This window comes from Athene noctua, chromosome 7, assembly GCF_965140245.1.
Source record: "Athene noctua chromosome 7, bAthNoc1.hap1.1, whole genome shotgun sequence".
Lineage (NCBI taxonomy): Eukaryota > Metazoa > Chordata > Aves > Strigiformes > Strigidae > Athene > Athene noctua.
The window spans coordinates 35455327-35474811 of record NC_134043.1 but is presented as its reverse complement, the minus strand read 5'-3'; the positions used below and the strand labels follow the sequence as shown (position 1 = coordinate 35474811).

The following is a 19485-nucleotide window of genomic DNA, read 5'->3' as shown; positions in this document are numbered from 1 at the left end:
CGAGTGCTAGTGAAATCAACCAGCAGTTTTTGAAAATAGCTTAAAAAAAAAAATTAGTCCCCTGCGCTCTTGTGTGTGTTTAGGGATGTTTGGTGCCAAAAAATGCATGTTGGCACGTCACAGTAGGAATTGGCCTACTTCCCGTGGTTACCCTCTGTGGGAAAAAACATTTTCTTATTTCTTAGTTGTTTGAGGTTCTTGCATGGAATAAGGAGCCAAAAGCTGTGGAGGAGTTTGCTCCAAAAATATCATATCAAGTTGTCCATTTTCAAGAATCAGTATTTCTAACAGAAATCATTCTCTATCACAGAAATAGGAAGAATTAGGTGAAAAGAAAGCCAGTTCCTAAATTAAAGGAATTTCATACAAGGAGACATGAAGTCAGTTTTCAGGAGTATTTTTAGGACTATTTTTACACTTTGCACTGCTTGCATGTAATTTAAGTTGTAACATTTTTTTCTAATTCTTATTTTAATGGAAGAAACATCTAAAAAGTTTTCCAATTCAGTATTTAAACTATCAGCTGCATTGTACATTTTTCTAAACTAAATCAAAATGTTATTGAAGGGAAGATGTTCAGTGAGTATGTTTACTTAATATATTGGTTACTTATTAACATGTCTGTATATTACCTTATGTAACATATTGCCTGTATATGAGTGCTCTGACAGATCTGGACCACATTCATAACAGAAAATGAGGGCTTAGATATACAATACAAGTTTAAGAGAGTTTACTGAGACTAGAAACGTAATTTACAGTGAATACTTTCCAACAGCTGAATGAATATGTTTACTTGAGCAATGTTGTTAGCAGCTTGCTACAGGTACCACGGGGATTCTACCAGTATAGTTACAATAATCTAAATTTACACTTTAGCAGGATTTGCTCAACAGTTCTTAATACATTAATATTTCTTATCAAGTAAATTGGTAGTGATGTCATAAGATGCTTGCATGTTAGACATTTTAGTCAACAGATTTCCGGTACACAAAGGAGCTGGAGCTGAGCAATAGCTGTCCCATTTTTATCCAGACTGTGTGACTGTAACTCTTTAGGAGTGTTCCTTTCACTACCAACATATATGTAAAATTCCTGGCATACATCTGCAAATAACAGGTTTTTTCCTTTCTCTTCCAAAATATGTTGAAAAACATGAATATCAACGTTGAATTGAAATCACATATTTGTAAAACGGAATAATTTGGTTTTTTGATTGCCTGATGTTCTGTAGTCGGGATTAAAGCAGCATAAGGAAAAACACACCTTTCTTACTGCTGCAGATAAAAACCATAAATAAAATTCCTGATTCCCAGGCTTCACAAGTTAGCCTTGAGTTACAACTGGCTGGACTGCTGCAGTCAGTGGGAGGAGGAAAGGGAGGGAAAGTCTTAAAGATTCAGTGGTCCACAGCCTGAATCTGCCCACTGCCAAAACCAGCTCCCAGTAATGTAAGAGAGAAGGCTCTGCCCTCGCTCCCTGTGCCATCCGTGCGTATGGACATCTACACAGACAGTCTTTCCTTCTGAGCAAGTTGCCTGGCATTGCTATCTTTTCTTGCAGACTAGTGAAACAAAATCATTGTGAATGTAACACCTGATGTTTGCCTGTTCTTTTCAGTAAAAAGTATTTAAGGTTGTGAACCTGTATCTAAAACTAAAGTTAAAAGCTTGTAAACCACTGAATATTGGCATTTCAGTATGTTTAGCTGAAGTGAGTGAAGACTGAAAGAGGAAGGTAGGAAGTGTAAAGACAACTGGCTGCTTTACTTCATCATGATCTCACTTGAACTATGAGCTGTTAATAGAGAATCTGCAGAAAAAGCAGCCAGACAAATATGATGGGCTACAATAATTGCAGCTGCTCTGTAAATGTGTAAATGTCTTCTGATATTTCTCAGAAATGTATAAAGTATAAAATGTATAAAATACAATGTGGGGGGGGAGCTCCCCATTTTCCTCCACATTGTAATATGTCTTTGCATCTGGTTTTTATTTATTTGCTTTTAGGAAGTATTCCTATAAGTTGTGTGCATATAGCTTTCATACAGAGGTGTGGATAGCAGCATTTGAGACTAACATTCAAAAACTAGGAAACATCAGAATTAACCTCTGAAAAACTATCTGAAATATCTCACACTTCTTGCACACGTGTACAATTTTTAATTATAGGAATGTGCATTCATGGATATTGCTTACAGAACAAATAGCTATTCATTTGTTCTTTAATGTGCGGTGCAAATTTTATTGCAAACTATAGAAATTCGGCTTATTAGTCATTAGAATACATATATGCCTACCATAACTACAGCATATAAAAGTTCATGAAAAATTATTATTTTACATAGCACAGCACTTCTATCATTACTCCTTTAACCCTTTTTTACAGCAAGGAAACAAACTTAAAAATGTCAGCGCTTCTTGGGACTTCTCCTGATTCTTTTTCTTCCTTTTTATAAATATGTCAGTGCCTCTTGTCAGTCATAATGCTCTGAAACTTGAACATCTTTGGTTTTAATATATGCTCTAAAATCTACCCTGAAGTAAAAGTAATTGTCATACTAAACCTAGATAAGCTGCTTTCCAATTCTCTCCTCCTCTCCCCTTCTCCCCCCTCCCCCTGGAAACTCATGGATGTATACCACATAGAAGCTTGTGGCCTGTTTTGTTGCCAGTGCTTCAAAGCTGAAGATAGCTTTTTCTGTAAAATAGAATACAGATTTTTCACATAGTTATTTGTTGTACTTTGAAACAAACCTTTGTGAGACTGATGTGTACCACTTAGCTTTTGTAATATAGGACGTTGAAAACAATGCTGAGGCAATACTAAGAAAGGATTTGCTCTTTGCTGATATTACAATACATTTACCATCTGGCACGTTGGTCTGCCTGCTAAGCTCCTGCGTATGATCCTAGGGACAAATGGTGCACTTCATTTTGTAGCTAATCAGACTATAATATCAGCAGCTCTTGACATCAACAACAAATAGCCACTCAACAATGCAACGATTTGCATGTGATGTTATTCCCCACAGGGCTTATTATAAAGCACTGTCTTAAAAACATGTATTTTAAATTATGGGTCAGTACTGGTGCTGTAAGTAAAACCCCTCTCCCCCTCCCTCTCCCAGCTCTACAATGACTGAGTTGCTTAATGTACACTAAGAAAAGGAATAGATGCCACTACTTTACACCCAGGAAAGAAAGGCAGACTTCCTAGAGGTACGTTGTGCAGATGTTGGTATTATACAATCATACTGCACTCAGTATTGCAGAATTACAGAATAAGCGTTTGCATTCCTGTGCAATGTGATATCATATAGATCGCATCATAGAGCAAATATCACTGTCTACTCTGAGACTAAAGTTGAAGTTTTAAGCTGTACATTCTAGATTATTATTTTTGTCTGAAACCAGTGTATGTTTAAAGGAGGTTTTATTTCTGGCTTCATGGAAAACTTTCCTACCTCTGCACTGTCATTGCAGAGATTTTTGCAGGGTTCTGCACAGATTTGTTCTTTCCATTTAACACTAAACTCTTTCCTGCTAAAAGTTCCACTATTTTTCTCTAATTCTAGGCCTTCATGTAGATGCCTAGTCTCATGTTGAGAGTTATCTCATTATTTCTCTCTCCTTCCCTTTATTATAGATCAAGGAAAAAAGTTCTGAAAATAATTATCTTTGTCTGTTTCTCTATCCTTTCATATTTCTGCTAATTTTTATCATTTCCAGAAGAATTAAATGCTCATTTTCTCCTTGAATTAGTTTTAATTTGTTTTATACTTTCTAAGCACTTTTTCCTGAGAAATAGAACATCATTACAAAATCCCCTCATTTCACTCCTGTCATCCCAAATAACTGTGCCCCCGTTTAAATAAAGTTTTGTTGCATGTGCTTGTCTTGAAGAACAAAAAGTGTTTCTTCAGTTTTAAGATAAAACCTAAAAGCTTAATTCTGTGTTGATGCAAATTGCTGAAACGGCTTCCCTCCCACTTGCCTGTCCTCCCTGCAGACATTAAGATGTGGTGAGGTGGACATGCAGATTTCTTGTAGTAGCTACATTTTTAGGTGATACAGAGAGACAAAAGGACACAGCTTGTCTTCCAGAATTTCAGAAATAATAAAAAAACGCACTTCTTACCTTTTTGCTGAGCATACACGGACAGTTATATAGGGAGACACTGGGGAACAACATTGGGAAAAAAAGAGTACTCTAAAATTTAACACTAGAAAAAGTTTCACTTGCTAGTAATTAATTACTTTTGCTGTAGGCTCTTCAGATCTAAGTCTTCTTACATCTTCTCTTTTCTTTCTATTGCAGCAGAAGTCTTATGTCCATAAAAAGTTCTGCTTCCTCTGACATGAAAGAGTATTTTTTAACAGATGTATCTGTTGATGCCAGGAAACTTTGCAGACTTACTAAATGTAAGTCTTAGAAAGTAATACACGGTAGTGAAAAAGAAACAAGGAGAATACTCTTAATTCTGGAAGGGTGTTATTTCAGAAAATTCTGAGTAATCATGAGGAATTCTTGGGAGAAGTATTTATGTTTGTGTCATGGTGGTCGAGCCGCAGTGTCTGTAGGCCAGACTGGACCATGAGACCGAACCGTTCAACCTGCTGCTTTTTGCCTTGGAGGAGCCAACCTATATGGAAAGGGAGGACATGAAAGTGCAGGCACTCTGCACTCCACCCCTACTGCACAGGCATGCCTTGAACTGCCACCGCTGCTTCGTGTGCTCTGCTAGGACGGATCACAACACTGGTATGGGTGCTCACCAGCAGAAGACTGGATCATTCCCTGCAGATTATGCAGGGGAAAAAATTATGGCTATTGCAGATAAATATCCTAATAAAACCGGTTTTGAGATCATTGATAAGTTTTGGCTGGTAGTAGAAAAATCTAAACGGGGCTTTTAAAAATTCAGTCTAAATCCTGTTGATAAAGGACACTCATTGTAGCGGCACTGGTGTACAGAATGGTCGATGGTTTTTTTCCTCTAAGTTTCACTGTAAGAACCACCTGACCTAAATGATTACTATTAACATAGTTGGATCCAATTTATTTAAACAATTTGGGGTCAGGGGAGTAAGACTGAGACATCAGATATTATTACAGATAATCTATCTCCAGTCAGCTTATTGTGCTTCTGTATGCCTGTAGGTATTTGCACTGAGAATCTTTAATACATAATCAGTATCTGGAAATTAATATTTTATATTGAAATCATATTACATTAATATTTTATGCTTTAAAATACCACACTAAATGGTTGAAAAGTTCACAAAAAGCACTGGTTTTTAATGATACTTTAAAAATACTTGTATAGAGTTGATTTATATGTCATCAACCAAAGAAAGTGATATTCTTAGTCCAGATTGATCTGTTACGCTGTGTTGCTCTGGTTCACTAAGTCTTCTTGTCTGTTAGTATCTACAGATGAAAATGAATTATAAGCTTTGGAGTGGCCCATAACATTAATGATGAACGAAGATTAATTTTGTTGCAGTTTAAGATTTGCTGTGTCTGGATGCAGGGGGTAATGCTCTTACATCAGTGATTTTTGATCTAACATAGCTATAAGCTCCTGCTGCTTCCTGAATCAATTCCACCCACTTACTTTGCCAGCTATTGCTTTTGAAAATGTTTTTGCTGCACCTTGGCTATTTTTACACATCTGTATTCAGATATATTTGCCTGTTGTGTTACGCTCAGTTTGTTTGTTGATTGCCACATTTCTTTTATGGTTCTAGCCCTACCAGGAACTGTATTCTCATGTAGTTAAATGTGAGTGTAATCACTGGATGTGAACTGTTACAACAGGACTTTCATTGCAGACAGTATTGGTATTATCATAAAATTGTTTGCTTGAACAGCTAAAAATTCTTTATTAGTCTAGTGAAGATGATACAAACAACATTCCCAAAGGCCTTTTCTGATTGTATTTCTTTCATTCTGTCACTTACACTTTTCTAGGCAGTGATTCTTTCACAGTCTGAATTAGGTTATTTACTAAATGGACAAGTGTGATTTATGGTTTCGCTGTGGCTTTTCTGTATGTGAACAGATGTTTACGCACGTCGTTCAGGAAGGGCGTATTTATTTTGCTCTTTATGGTTCTCTGTTGTGGTGGCCCTCAATTTCATAACTTCCCTAGACGTGACAAGTTTTCTGATTTACTAATATGCATCATTCTCAATTTAAGATAATACTGCCTTCCAGCTACAACTTAACTTTTAAGATTTATAGTAGCTGTATTCCATTTCTCCATCTGTCAATAATTTAGATCTTGGTTTTGATCAGAAAAATACTTTTAATAAGGTTCTGTATTCATCATGAGAAAAAATGGAAATCGATGATAAATTTTCTATACACAGTCACATAATGATTTCTGAAATACGGCATTGAGTAGGAAATCATGTGTATGGGAAGGAAAATTCAGATACTCTACTGGCTTTTTCAGAAGCTTGTTGTGGAATTCAGACTGAACTGCCTGTAATGTTATGTGCCTCCTTGGGGTGCACTGAGTGAAGGTGTAACACGCTGTTTTTAAGATTAATGTCTAAATATCCATGTAGTAATAAATCTGTAATTTGTAACCAAACACCTTCACAGCAAATCTATCTCCAGTAATACACCGTCAGACCACCATTTCTGCTCTTATCTGTATTTTTGATTAATTAATATGTAAACCCTACAGAAAGATTGCTTAAATTGATTGCTCGTTCATGTCTTAACTCCCTAACTTCTAGTCTCATTCTTTAAGTATCCTTTACAAAGTTCAAACATTTGGATGTCAGTGGAAAAAAAAGTTTTCATGACAGTATTAAGATAAACTAACTTAATTAAGATAAACTGTCTTATTTGATTAAAAACCAAGTCTGATCTACCATAGGAATCTATTATCTCAGAAAAGTCTGAAGGAAGACATTAGCTTTAGTGTATATTTTAAGATCGTGAAAGTTAGAACGCTGACAGGGCAGGATATATTTTAATAAAGACATAGCATTAAGACTTGTATGTGTAAATGCTGGAACTATTTGGTGAAGTGAACAAAGCGCAAATGAAGATATTTTAATAGTATGAAGGGCTTCCTAGGTGGGATTCTAGCTCTGTAAGATTTCAGTTAAATTTAAAAAAAAAAAAAAAAAAAAAAGATATAAAATGCAGAAATAGAGGAGAAATGCATTTAGACTTCTGACGGGAAGAGTTTGTCTTTACACAGGATAGTACTAAACTAATAAGCATCTGTCCTCTGTATTAGATGAAGAAGGTTAAACATACAGTGAATGTGTTAAAATAACCATTTGGGAAGTTGCAAATAAACATACAAAAGCATATGCTCGCTGGTTTAATAAATTACTGGGGTTTGTACCCTCAAAACATTAACTCATTTTTCTCTCCTAATTTTATCTTAATATTCCATTATTTAGCAATGATCATCTAAGAAGTAAGGACATATTTGCACCATTTTTTTTATAATGGAAAAGAAAATACAGTTTTAGTCTTTTAAATACACATCTGAAATTAAGCTCTTGTCCATACTATAAAACTTGAAGGCTATCTAGAAAACAAATCCAATTATGACTTAAGCACTTGAGAAAGTGAAATCTGATTTAAGTGCTTCTTTCAAAAGAAAATTACCTCTTTAAACTTTTTATTATTAAAACTATAGTTATTTTTATCATTATAAAAAAGAACAAGCTTGGAAGAGAAGCTCTGTTCAAGGAGTTCACACTCTATAGTCTTTGTTTCTTTGTAGTCTTGTTTACTCAAGCTGAAAATTTGAGTCCTTATAAAAACCTCTGATTGTCTAGAAAATCAGCCAGAAAAAATGCTTTATGATAGATAGTATTTGTCTTAGATATGGGACTAGGAAAAAAAAAAATTAGGCACTAGAAAGATCAAAATGGGCTTGATTTTTTAAAAATTTCGTTATCTTTACAAAAAGTTTGTCATCACTGCTGAACATGCATAAAAATAGCAGGTTTTTTCAAATATAGTGAAAATAGGCAGTCATGATATAAAAAAAAATCTGGGAGTGGTGAAATCACATTTAAGAATTATAGAGCAGTTTTAGGAGTGAAGGGAGCTTTACATGTAGCTTTGCATTTGCAAGAGAACTAAATACTGGGCTATTGCTGCTCAGATGAGATCTACAACCTCTGACCAGTCCTCAAGTGAAAGGGTTGAAGGATGGGTAAGGGATGAGACATAAGTTTGTACCCTGTGCAAATAAGATACAGATATTTGCTCAAATTCTGTTTGTCTTCTTGAAACAGCAGTACTGCATGTGTATAGATTTGACTCAGACTTTGGATATAAAGTATGATAACCAGTTACCTTAAGTGTCCATTTCTCAGGAAGATAGACTGAAATCTTTAAAACTTCATACATCTGTGTTAAAACTCAAGACTGGCAGATATTGATTTTCCAGAAAAAACCTTGAAATTATTTTCTAATTTAGGCATGTATCACCCTAATGGAATAAGCAGTGACAGTTCATTTCTTGCTGGGCAGAACTGTAGGAGAGGCCAGGGAAGAATGCCTGAGAATGGTATGACAAAATGGATGTAATTTTTATTAAACTGAGGTAATTTTTTAAAATTTTAATGTAAAACCCACCCAAAGATTAAGCAAAATGGAAAGATGTCCTGCTATATTCTAGTCTCTCCTTAAAAGCCTATCAAATATATAATGCTGGTCCAAGCATCACCCAATTAATCTCACTGTTTTTGATGGAAAGTATGAAATACTTTGAAGACATTTGTGAAGACTAATAGCCTTAGTTGGGTAAAATGCCATTTTTCTAGTATCTAAACAATTAGAAATGTTACTTAAAAATCTATTATATCTTCACTGGACACTACTTCTTTTGGCCAGTGATATTTAAGATATCTTAGTTTTAACAGAAAAATTGGATGCATAGAAGGACTAAGTAAAGAGGAATTTAACAGTGAGGAAAGGAAGTAAGCTGAAACAGTGGAAAGGATGAGAGAAAAAATACTTGTATGAAGAAACTTCTTGTGAAATATTTGGTCGAGGATTTTGCCTCCAGGTAGAATCTAACACACACTTCTATTATGTGTCATGTAGATAAGCGCTGAGAAGTGAGACTCCTTTGCCTGTATGTTGTGCTTGTGCCCAGCAATCCCAATATTCTTGGATTACTTCAAATATTATTACTAAATAATAGTAACTTTGTCAGATAACCAATTTTCGTTAAATTTGTCAGTTTACCTCTTGAACATTTATCTAAATTAAATTAATTTTGTGTGAACTGAGAAAACATATATTTTTATTGGGTTTTGCTGTTGCTCATTGCCTAAGTCAGCAAATATGTGTTAGACAACATAAGGAGCTCTTCTGCTCTTGAGGGAAGTGTCTCATCAGGAAGGACTGCTAGAGAGGAGGGCTAGATACTTAGAAATGTGAATTTGATTTCTGACTTGGAGAACAAAAGTCCCCAGGTTAAGTGACTTTCTAACCACATAATTTGAATTTTAATCAATAATGCCAAAGTCTTTTCCTGCTTAAAATACTTTTGTATTGATAAAGTAGGTAATTCTCACATTATAAGAATAATTAATTATTATTTCTTTAAAAATTATTACAATTACAACTTTGTGCGATTCATGTATATTCCAAAAGTATTGGCATATTTTTTGTTGGTGGTTTGACGTATGAGCAAAAATTATAGATGGGATGACATTAGCAAAAGGATGTCAACTCTCTTACTAGTATATAGAGAAAATGGGGTCACTCATTTCTGTTGCTGTCACTCATGGGTTTTTGAAGTTAATCTCTGTATGACTCATCAGTCTTTTAAAGGATAGAATGCTATTTCAGCCAAATCATAAAGGTAGTATTAGTGTTAGAACTGTAAAAGGCCTTTTAATGTTCTGTTGAGTTGTGCATAGTAAATCTAGTATTATTTAATTGTAGAGCAAAGCAAGGGGTGTGTTGCATAGGGTTATGGTCATGATTATGATTATTTTTACCGGTAATTTTATAACTGTGTCTTTTGCTTGTGCTCCATGCATAGGGAGTTGGCCTCTCAGTCCATGGACATTTCCGAGTTGCTACGGAAAGGACACTTTTTGCAATGCCAGAAACAGCAATAGGTAAGTATTTTAACAGATTATCACATTTACATTACATTACATTTATGTTGTGTTAGGAAATAAAGTGTTTAAAGTTTCACTGTTTGTGTTATCAGGATGAAACGTCTTTGACTGAAAGCAGTGGCAGTAATGAAAGAATTTTAAAAAGGAATTAGAGATGACCATATATGGAAAGTATTTTCTATTAAATTAATAGAAACTCATCTGTATTCTGGGAGGTTGATCACTGAGGTTCTTAACCTGGGGTTTACTGTCTAGACTGACACAAAGACTATCAGGATACAAGTTTTTAAAAATGGAAGTAGATCTGAGGAACTAAGTCTTAGCTACAGATGTAGGCAGAAAAAGTCTGAAGATCCCAGTGCAAGTATGTCAGCTTTACATTTGGAAATCAGTAGCAGTCAAAACTGGCTGTACTACAAGCTGATCTGCAATGTTAAGGATACAGATTCTGGAATTCCAGCTTTTATTGTAAAGTATTAATGTAGACCCATTACAGTTGTATACTGATTGTGTGCGGCAAGATCACAGTGTCACTATCTTTTTTTTTTAAATAGCAACTTGTACCTTGTATTTTCTAATGTTTGATCCTATAGCCTCTTTGTCAACTCTGAGAAACAGAAAAGAAAATGTTGTGTCTCAAAGCTATATGAAGATCGTGGTATGGCTCAAGAAAAGTCAGTCAATTTAAAGTAAACCCTCCTGTGAAATTGTTGATGTTTCCCTTCAAGACAATCCTGGCACCAACAGGGTATCCACACTGAACCTATTATTGTCTGGCATAATGCTTTCATCAGCATGCAAGTCCTTTCTCCCTGCTTATCAACAATGTTTATGAAGAGTGCTTAAAACGTTTAACCCATCCTGCATTTTCCTCCTGCTAAATTTCTAGTTTCTACATCTTTCCAAGGCAAGGCATCTGAAGGATGATTACAGCTGTTCTTAACTTTATGTTCTCAAGCAGGAGAATGAGGCTAGTCGGTCATATGTGGCCCTGTTGAACACATTTACTCAGAATAGAGATCCTTATCTGGTGGTTAGACATCTTAAATAGCACCAGACTTGATGCTATTAGGTTCAGTCTTAGTTTCACCTCAAAGAATTAGTTGTAAGGACTACTGACCATTATTTTCTTAAAAGAATTTCCAAACAGTTACATAGTGTTAAAACTAAGAAATAATGTAAAAAATCAGGACTGAATTCTGAAAAGAGAATAAAAGTTATAATATTCTGCTTTTGACGAGAATGTTTCAAGTACAATAATGTCATTTACAACTAAAGTTAAAATGCACGTTTAGCTAATGATTGGATTTTTGTAGTGTCCCCTGTTACCAATGCTTAAAAGGTCTAGCATTTTTCATATTTTTAAAGGGTGTCTTACACATCTATTGTTTATTGCTGTCCAGCCTATATGAAACATTACAGAAGACTTACTCTGAAATTCTTAAAATATCAAATGAGCTGTGAGTGTCAAGTCAAATAAAACATAATAAACCCTCCAAATATAAGCAAGCTCATTTTAATTTTAAATCCTGAAAAAAATATTAGAGCAATTCCTGCTAGCTGATAAATGTCATATAATTTTTCTGAACAAATAACTCTGGGATAAGAAAAACTATTGCAGCCCTCCAAATATTTTTCTCTGCTGAAGGAAAACATAGTAAACTAAGTAGCTCAAGCATTAATACAGCATGAATTTGCTAAACTCCTGAAGTTCATAATCAGTCGTTGTACAAGAAAACCAATTGAAGAAAACAATTTTTTTCTTTTTTAAACTAAACAGAGAGGTTCTTTGGCATATAAAATTTTTCTAATAATAAAAATTCCTTCTTCACTTGCTTCTTGGTAAAGATATGAGGAACAAAAATTATATACTTTACACACATTTCTTGTGTTGACAAGGACTTATTTAAACCAAAATAGACTGTGAAGACATGTAAAGGAAAAGCTTAGAACTTGCTTAGGAAAGAAAGTAATTAAAACCCTTTTTAGGATCAGTTAGAAGTAAACCCACTGAAATCTGTTTGGATTTAAGGGCTTAGCTGTTTTGATCTCTTTGGTGTATGTTTAAAGTGTCTAGCTGTCTAGATACTGTATTAATTGATTATTATTTCATATGTTCACTGATTTCATTAGGGATGACACTTTTGCTGTGAAATGAAAACAAAGCATTCGTTCAGCTGCTACATTTTCACACAATTGTTCTGCATTTATACACCACCATAAATAAAAGGATATAGATAGATATGCCACTTTGCAAATAGAAGTAAAAGGCAATTCTAGATTGTAGGAGTTTGAAACGGACATAGATAAGGTCAAGCACTGGAAAGCAGCTTAGATGTAGGAGGGTGTGGAAGAACCACTCGTGGGAAGAACAAAGGATGAAAGTATATTGTAAGAGGTGGGCTTTAAGGTGATGTTATAATAAGAGGACATTTTCTTCTATATCCTCTATAAGTTTTTAGCTTTCTAGAAGTCATTTACAAATAAACCTCCAACCACATCTGCAAGATAAGGTAGGAATGTAGTAGTGCTTCCTTTATCTTATGGTTGGCAACTGCAGAGTTTCATACTTGGGATTACAGTGAAGCGTGCTGCATCTGTCTCAGAGCACAGACTGCAAGTCAGCGTTACAGGCATAGGCTTTTCTCCTGGTCACTCCCAGCAGACATCCAGTTCTTCTCTTATTTAAGTAGGGATTTGAGAAATAATTGGTAAATGTTATCAAAAGGGAAAAAAATCAAGTATATGAAATACTTCAGGAGAAACCCAGTAGCAAGCAAAAACATATGCGAAGCATTATTGAATTAAGAAGAATACACAGAACAGGGACAAGAGGAGTAAAATGATATGAAAGGAAGACATGGACCTTGAAAAGGATACAGTAGAATCTATAGTGGACTACGTTTATGCAACCAAGTAAGCTTAAAGTGGATTAGTTACATCTTCACTAAACCTGTTTGTAAATTCCTTAATAATTAAAGAAACCATTCAGTGTAATTTTATTCACCCCTAAAGCAACTGAAGCTAATCAACTTCGCAATTTATTTAGAACTAATTTCCCTGTGTATGGCCATGCGGAAGGGCCCTATAGATCCCAATAGGAAGATGACTTGTCCTCTGGAAACTTACTGGAGCATGGGGAGAATAGGACTTCAGCATCAATATTTTAATTACAGCACAGAGGAAAAGGCTGTTGCTGTTGCAGTCCTGGTGGATGAGGAGAATAACGTAATTGCCTTTTTGCTTTGGAGGACATTTGTAAGAGAAGTTTCATTTTGAAATGAGGGATCTTTTGCAGTAGTAGGATATCCAAGGGGAGACGGATGAATTGAAACATAAAACTAAATGACAGTCTTGGCATCAACATTATAGCTATGATGGCTCAAACTGAGAAGGTAAAATGCAGAACAGACTCTTCAGAATGTGCGTACAGATGAAAAAGAAGGTAAGTGATGAATTGGGGTTAATACAGCTTAGGGCTTTTAAAGGGTGCAAACAAGACATTCAGCATTTTAGGAGAAGAGCTGTTATATCTCAGTAGCTTGTGGGATGAGGAATAAATCAGTTAATGGCAACATGCACGTCAGTGGGAAAGGGAATAGAATACTACAACTGTGACTGATATGAAGTGGCTCCAATCGGTTCCCATCCTTTTCCTATGGGGGAGGAATATTCAGGGACCCCTAATTTCCCACATCTTAAGATACTTGTAATAGGGTCTTTCTATAGCACATAGACTCTTTTGTGACTGAAAGCAATTACTTGTGAATGAAAAATTACCACCTTCTATCAGAACCCATTTTAAACTCCTTACGTACATCTTAATCTTTCCAGTTAATCTCTCTGCTTTGGCAAGTGTTTTCTGAGTTTCTTACTGCTCATTTGTATTCTTTCTCATTTATTTTCATGTCTCTCAAAGTGAAAAAGTCAACATCACATCTTTAATTTCATGAGAAGACTTTCAGTTTTGTGAATGCCCCATGAGTGATTATTTTGTAGTAGTAACTGGACACTGCTGCTTTCCATTTTGATTTCCAAGATTGATACAGCTAAGCTTAAGTTTTCTTAAGTTTAAGAATGTTAAAAGTTACAAAAAATGTTTGAATTTATTTTGTAGGTGATTAATCTATATAACAGAATAAGGTAGATCTTGACAAGGAAATTATATTAGATATTTAAACTTTGATAAAAGTAGCTATATATTTTTCAATTACATGCATTAAAAGTATTTTAAAATTTATTCACAGCTTTGAATTTTTAGAAATTACCCTACTCTGTGGATTTAAAAAAAAAAAAAAAAAAAAAAGTAAGATTGTCACGAAACTGGAATCTTTTAGAATTTTTTTAAATTGCGGGTTAGTCATAGTCCTGTCAAAGAGCCAGGTATTAGGTCAACATCTTGTGCCTCCACCTTCAGGAAGACCCTGGCAATATTGTTGATCTATTAATGAATTCTCAGCCCCAAAATCTGTTGAAACTTAGCTGTGCAGGGGGCACTTCATCATTGTTTGATATTTTTATCGTACTAAAAGATTTCAGAGAAAAAGCAGCATCCTGTTTGAGTTTGCACAAATTATTTCATAATTCTTTGTGTCAGCTCTGGTTTTTGCTGAGAACATGCTTGATTCTTCAGAGATCTAAAAATGTCTCAAGTTGTTGGCAAATAGAACGAAGACTATTGTCTGGTATCTGTTCGTAAATTATGTACCGCTGGAAAGGATACAGTTTGAAAGGTGTTCAAGAGTTTGCTTTCAGGAAGGTTTTGATGACAGAGAAATGTCAAACCAAGTCAAGGAGAAATTTGGACAAGAGAGCCCAGCCTAAGTCAGGGAGATAGAAGTGAAACAAGAAGAAATAGCTAAGTTACATGCATGATTAGGACAAGTTCTTCTCTCCCTTCACTTTTTTTGGTTTTGTTTATTACAGGCCTTTTTCCTGATGTAGGTGGAGGGTATTTCTTGCCAAGACTACCTGGAAAGATTGGCTGTTTCCTTGCACTAACAGGATTTAGGCTGAAAGGAAGAGATGTACTAAAAGCTGGTATCGCTACACATTTTGTAGAATCTGAAAAGGTAAGCTCCTAACCAGTGCTAGCAAGGGCGCAGCCTACAACTGTAACTAGTTTGAGTTGTGTAGCACACTAATATACTTTTAGCAACTTGGGTGTATGCAGAGGCACAATTACTAGCTGGCTATGCACTGTGAACAGGAATTGTAAAATACTCTCAAGCTGTCATTACAACACTTGCCAGATAGTGACAGCTTTGCTTGCAAGAGGGAGCAAATGTTGCTGTCTTCATGCTTCTGCTGTCAAAGGGCATGATTTACTGAGCATAACTGAAGTTGCTTAAAAAACCATACAATTTAGACAACAGTGTCTGAAATCAGAGATTATTTATACAACTGCAAAGTTTTTAATCTAAGTAACACCCCATTAATGTGTTCTTTATCAGTCTCCTTAACAGATATCCTATTTGTTTCTTACAGTTGCTGTAAGAACGTGTAAAAATGAGTATATGTGATAAAGTCGGGGTCGTAATGTTCCAGTAACTTGCATGGACATAGGTGAAGAAGAAACAATGACTTGCTTTTTGCTGTGTAAAGACCCATGACTATCATTGCGGAGCTGGTTAGATACCATTTTGAGCACAGCATGGTTGCCAGGCTCCTGCTCTTTCCTCTCAGCCTGCTGTAGGCTGGCTTTGCCTGCTGCAGCTGTAGCACTGCATTGGGGGTCTGCTTGGGAAGCAGAGATCTTCGTTGATCACTGCAGACAGTTAAATTCATATGGATCAACACTGAAAAGTGAACTCTGGCTCCTTGTATTGTTTACTTGGTATCTCTTCAAGATCCGTCTGAAAGTTGGGGGGTGTATTTGTTTATATACATATACACTATATAGTACTATTACCACAGCAGTAATAACGCAAGAAATAAAATTTGTTTTACTTACTTTTAATTTTTATTTTAAATAGCTACCTGCCTTAGAGAAAGACCTGATAGCACTGAAATCTCCTTCAACAGAAAATATTGCAGACTTATTGAACTCTTACCATATGAAGGTAATCTGATCAGTTACTGAAATCAAGTAGAATTTTAAAATATATGTAAATACAAATTCTTTTTTATCCACGATACTGATCATTTGTTTTATGGTTAAAAAATAATGGCTTTCCAAACTCTTTGCACTCTATAAAATACTAATTTGTAGCATTAATGTCTTTACGTGATTAATGTGGCCAAAATTAAAATTTGAAATCTTTCTTCACTTTTCATTCATTTTGTATACCCTCAAATTCTTATTGTGATCAGCTAGCGCTCTTTCTATGTGTGTATGTAAGTTTCCAGCCAGTAGTGTGATGCAGAATATTGCTGCTTTATTTTTCCCCTGTTATTCTTAGATTTCTAGCACACTTTGCAGAAGGCAAAATAGACAGCCGCTAGCAGACTGGCAGTTGTACATGTTGGCAAGTGCAATCTGGGGAGTTAACCTGAAATTCAGGGATTCTGACAAACACAAATGAGGTAGAACTACTGGCCTAGTCTAGAGGCTACAGAAGTTACAGCACCAGTTATTAAATGCTACATTGCTCACTTGGAAGTGAATGTTGTATTTCCATCCAAGAAACCCTGTCTTTATCAACCTGAAGAAATATTTTGCTAGCTTGATGCATTTGATGTAAATTTTAGCATTGTTTTGATGCAGACCATCTGCAGTCCAGATTGGAAGCCTGAATTTAAAGGCTCAAGTTGTTCCTTTAATTTTTCAAATATTTTATATGTTTGTAACCTTGAGATAATTGAAAGACTATGAGTAAGCACAGAGTTATCAATAGGATAGATATTAGCAGAGTGCAGATATGTTGTAGGGAAAGCATCTGAGGTCTTAAAGCAATATTTTCAGGGGGAGAAAGGTGTTGTTTTCCCAGTGGACCAACCCCCTCATTCCCTGTTGTGATTTTGGAGGTGAATGTAACTGTATTGATAATACATAATTAGTATTTGTATTAGCCCCATGTAACAACAGCATGAAAATAAAAGGGTTTGGCTTTACAATCAGTTTATTCAGTTACTATTTTAGATGTTTTGATGTGCATTGTAGTTTTATTTCAAAAGAAAGGAAACTTTTAGAGTCAAATCAGGATTCAATGTATTCACTTAATATCAGTATTACAGTTGTTTGGCTTTAAAATGAGCAGTGCCTCTGTTATTTCTGGCTTGGAATTACTAAATTCATAGATAAAGATTAATTAGAAAAATAAGTGGGATAAACTAATTTACATAGTAGTACTGATTATTTTGACAAAATAGAAAGCTATGAAGTAGGAGTGATTATATGCTGCAGTATACTGCTTTACGAGACGACATTGAATGGAAAAGGAAGCTGTGTATTGTTAGTTATGAGAGCTGAAATGACAGGGAACCGTTCACAGCTTCAGCTGCTGTTACTGAAACATCTGCTTACATCCTAAACCCCTTAATGCCAGAAGATATGAAACATTTGACAGCCTTTCCACATAAGGCCAATGGATCTTTTGCACTGTTTAGTTGTCAAAATAAAATTTTGTAAAATGACAGAGGAAAGATAAGGAAGATAAATGCTTTTTTTTTTTTTGTCTTCTAAAAAAAATATACATGCGAGTACATTTTTAAAGAAAAAATTTTTAAAAACATTTTCAGGTTTTTGAGTAGACTTATCTACACTGATTTTCTTAGTGTATTTGATAGAAATGTATTAACAAGAATAACAATGAATACTTGTGTACAAGATAACCACCCAGTCACATACGCATACGTAGTAGCTCAGAGCAAGCACTGCATTATGAGGTATCATCTTTAACATTCATAAGATAAAGTGTCAAGTTCATTTATACACACTGCAAAATTGTAATTCATTGAAAATGTCGGTGTCTTATGAATATTAAATGTTTGGTTATGATATGATATTTCTGTAACACAAGTCATTGAAATTTGTCTGTGCTGATAAGCTTTTTAGACTAAAATAACCAAGTAAAATATGTATTTGCTTTTTAAATAGAGCAAAGTTGATCAAGAAAAGGAGTTTGTACTTGATGAACATATGGAGAAGATTAACAGGTATTTAACAATCTTCTTTTTTATTCTTTTGGATGGAGAACATGATGTTAAATCCAGTAACAGTATCCGTGTTCCACAGATAAGGTGATAGAGATGACATTCAAGTTGGTCATTTAAACTTCTTTGTGTTTAGGGAGCTTTATCAGCAGCTTATTAAATATTTCACTCATCATTAAATACTTGAGCGTATTTGCTTGATTCATACACCATTATATTAAGCAACTACCCTATGGCACACTGAAACAAACATTTTCTATAGAAAATGGATGAGGATTTGCGAGAGTAGTTGTTCAGTTCAACAGGAAATGTTATGTAGCACATTTATACTCATTGGTATAAGGCCATTTTTATGATTGTTTGAACTTCTCTGTATCAGAAAGGGAAGGAGAAATAAGGGAGAGTGATAAGCAGCAGCTAAAACTCTTGAAGAAGGATGGTGGTAACTGGGTTTACAGATGAAAGATGTTGAGACCAAACCAGTAGAATGGAGCTGATAGCTAAAGATTTGTTGTGTTATAAAAATACAGATAAGACTGATGGTAGTAATTTAAGTTTCTGGATAAATATCAGAGTTCGTAAGTGAGGTTTATTGAAATGCTAGAGATTATATAAATGAGAGGAGGAAATTATATAAATAAGTGGAGGTGCCTGTCAACTGAGTTACTTAAAACTGAACAACAGGGAACACATTGCTAAGAAAAGCCAAATCAGCTGGTTACACTCTGTTTCTAATTTCTGTGTTACTAGCTCTTCATATGGAAGAGGAAGGCTGAAGCAGTTAACTTTTTTTTTTTCTTTTAGTCTTTTTTCAGCAAATAGTATGGAAGAAATTGTTAAAAAATTAAAGCAAGATGGTTCTCCTTTTGCCATTAAGCAGCTAGAGGTAACATCTTCTATGTTATTTTTGTTAGAGATTTTAAATCTGGTTCTGTACTTTCTTACCATGGGGCAGACTTCAGTCACCTTATTAACATAACTAATACTCTGTAACACCAGTAACTGTGTAACACTGGTCTGAGATCCTCAGGTTCTGACATACAGTCCTGTGGAATTGTCAGTAGTTCTACTCAGACAAGAATATTCCTCTGTAAAACCATGCAATGTGAATACCATCATATGCTGCATAAAACTGTAATCTAGTAAAAAAAAAACAAACTCCCTTTTCCTTTTCCCTTCCCCATGATCAGGGGGTTATTTGTGACAAAGGCTCCTTTTATAGCTTCTCATTTCATTGCCAAGGGTTGGAATAAAGCAAAGCTGT

At 35.0% G+C, this 19485-nt stretch overlaps 1 protein-coding gene across 3 annotated transcripts in view; it reads left to right on the top strand.

The window, feature by feature from the left end:
- Nucleotides 1–19485, top strand: part of HIBCH (3-hydroxyisobutyryl-CoA hydrolase) — a 47411-nt gene that overhangs the window by 13984 nt on the left and 13942 nt on the right. For all 3 annotated transcript variants that reach the window (XM_074910617.1, XM_074910618.1, XM_074910619.1), the window contains exons 7-11: nt 10046–10124; nt 15054–15199; nt 16103–16189; nt 18166–18224; nt 19026–19107. In XM_074910617.1, the coding sequence (XP_074766718.1) occupies nt 10046–10124; nt 15054–15199; nt 16103–16189; nt 18166–18224; nt 19026–19107 (453 nt within the window). The remainder of the gene's footprint in view (nt 1–10045; nt 10125–15053; nt 15200–16102; nt 16190–18165; nt 18225–19025; nt 19108–19485) is intronic.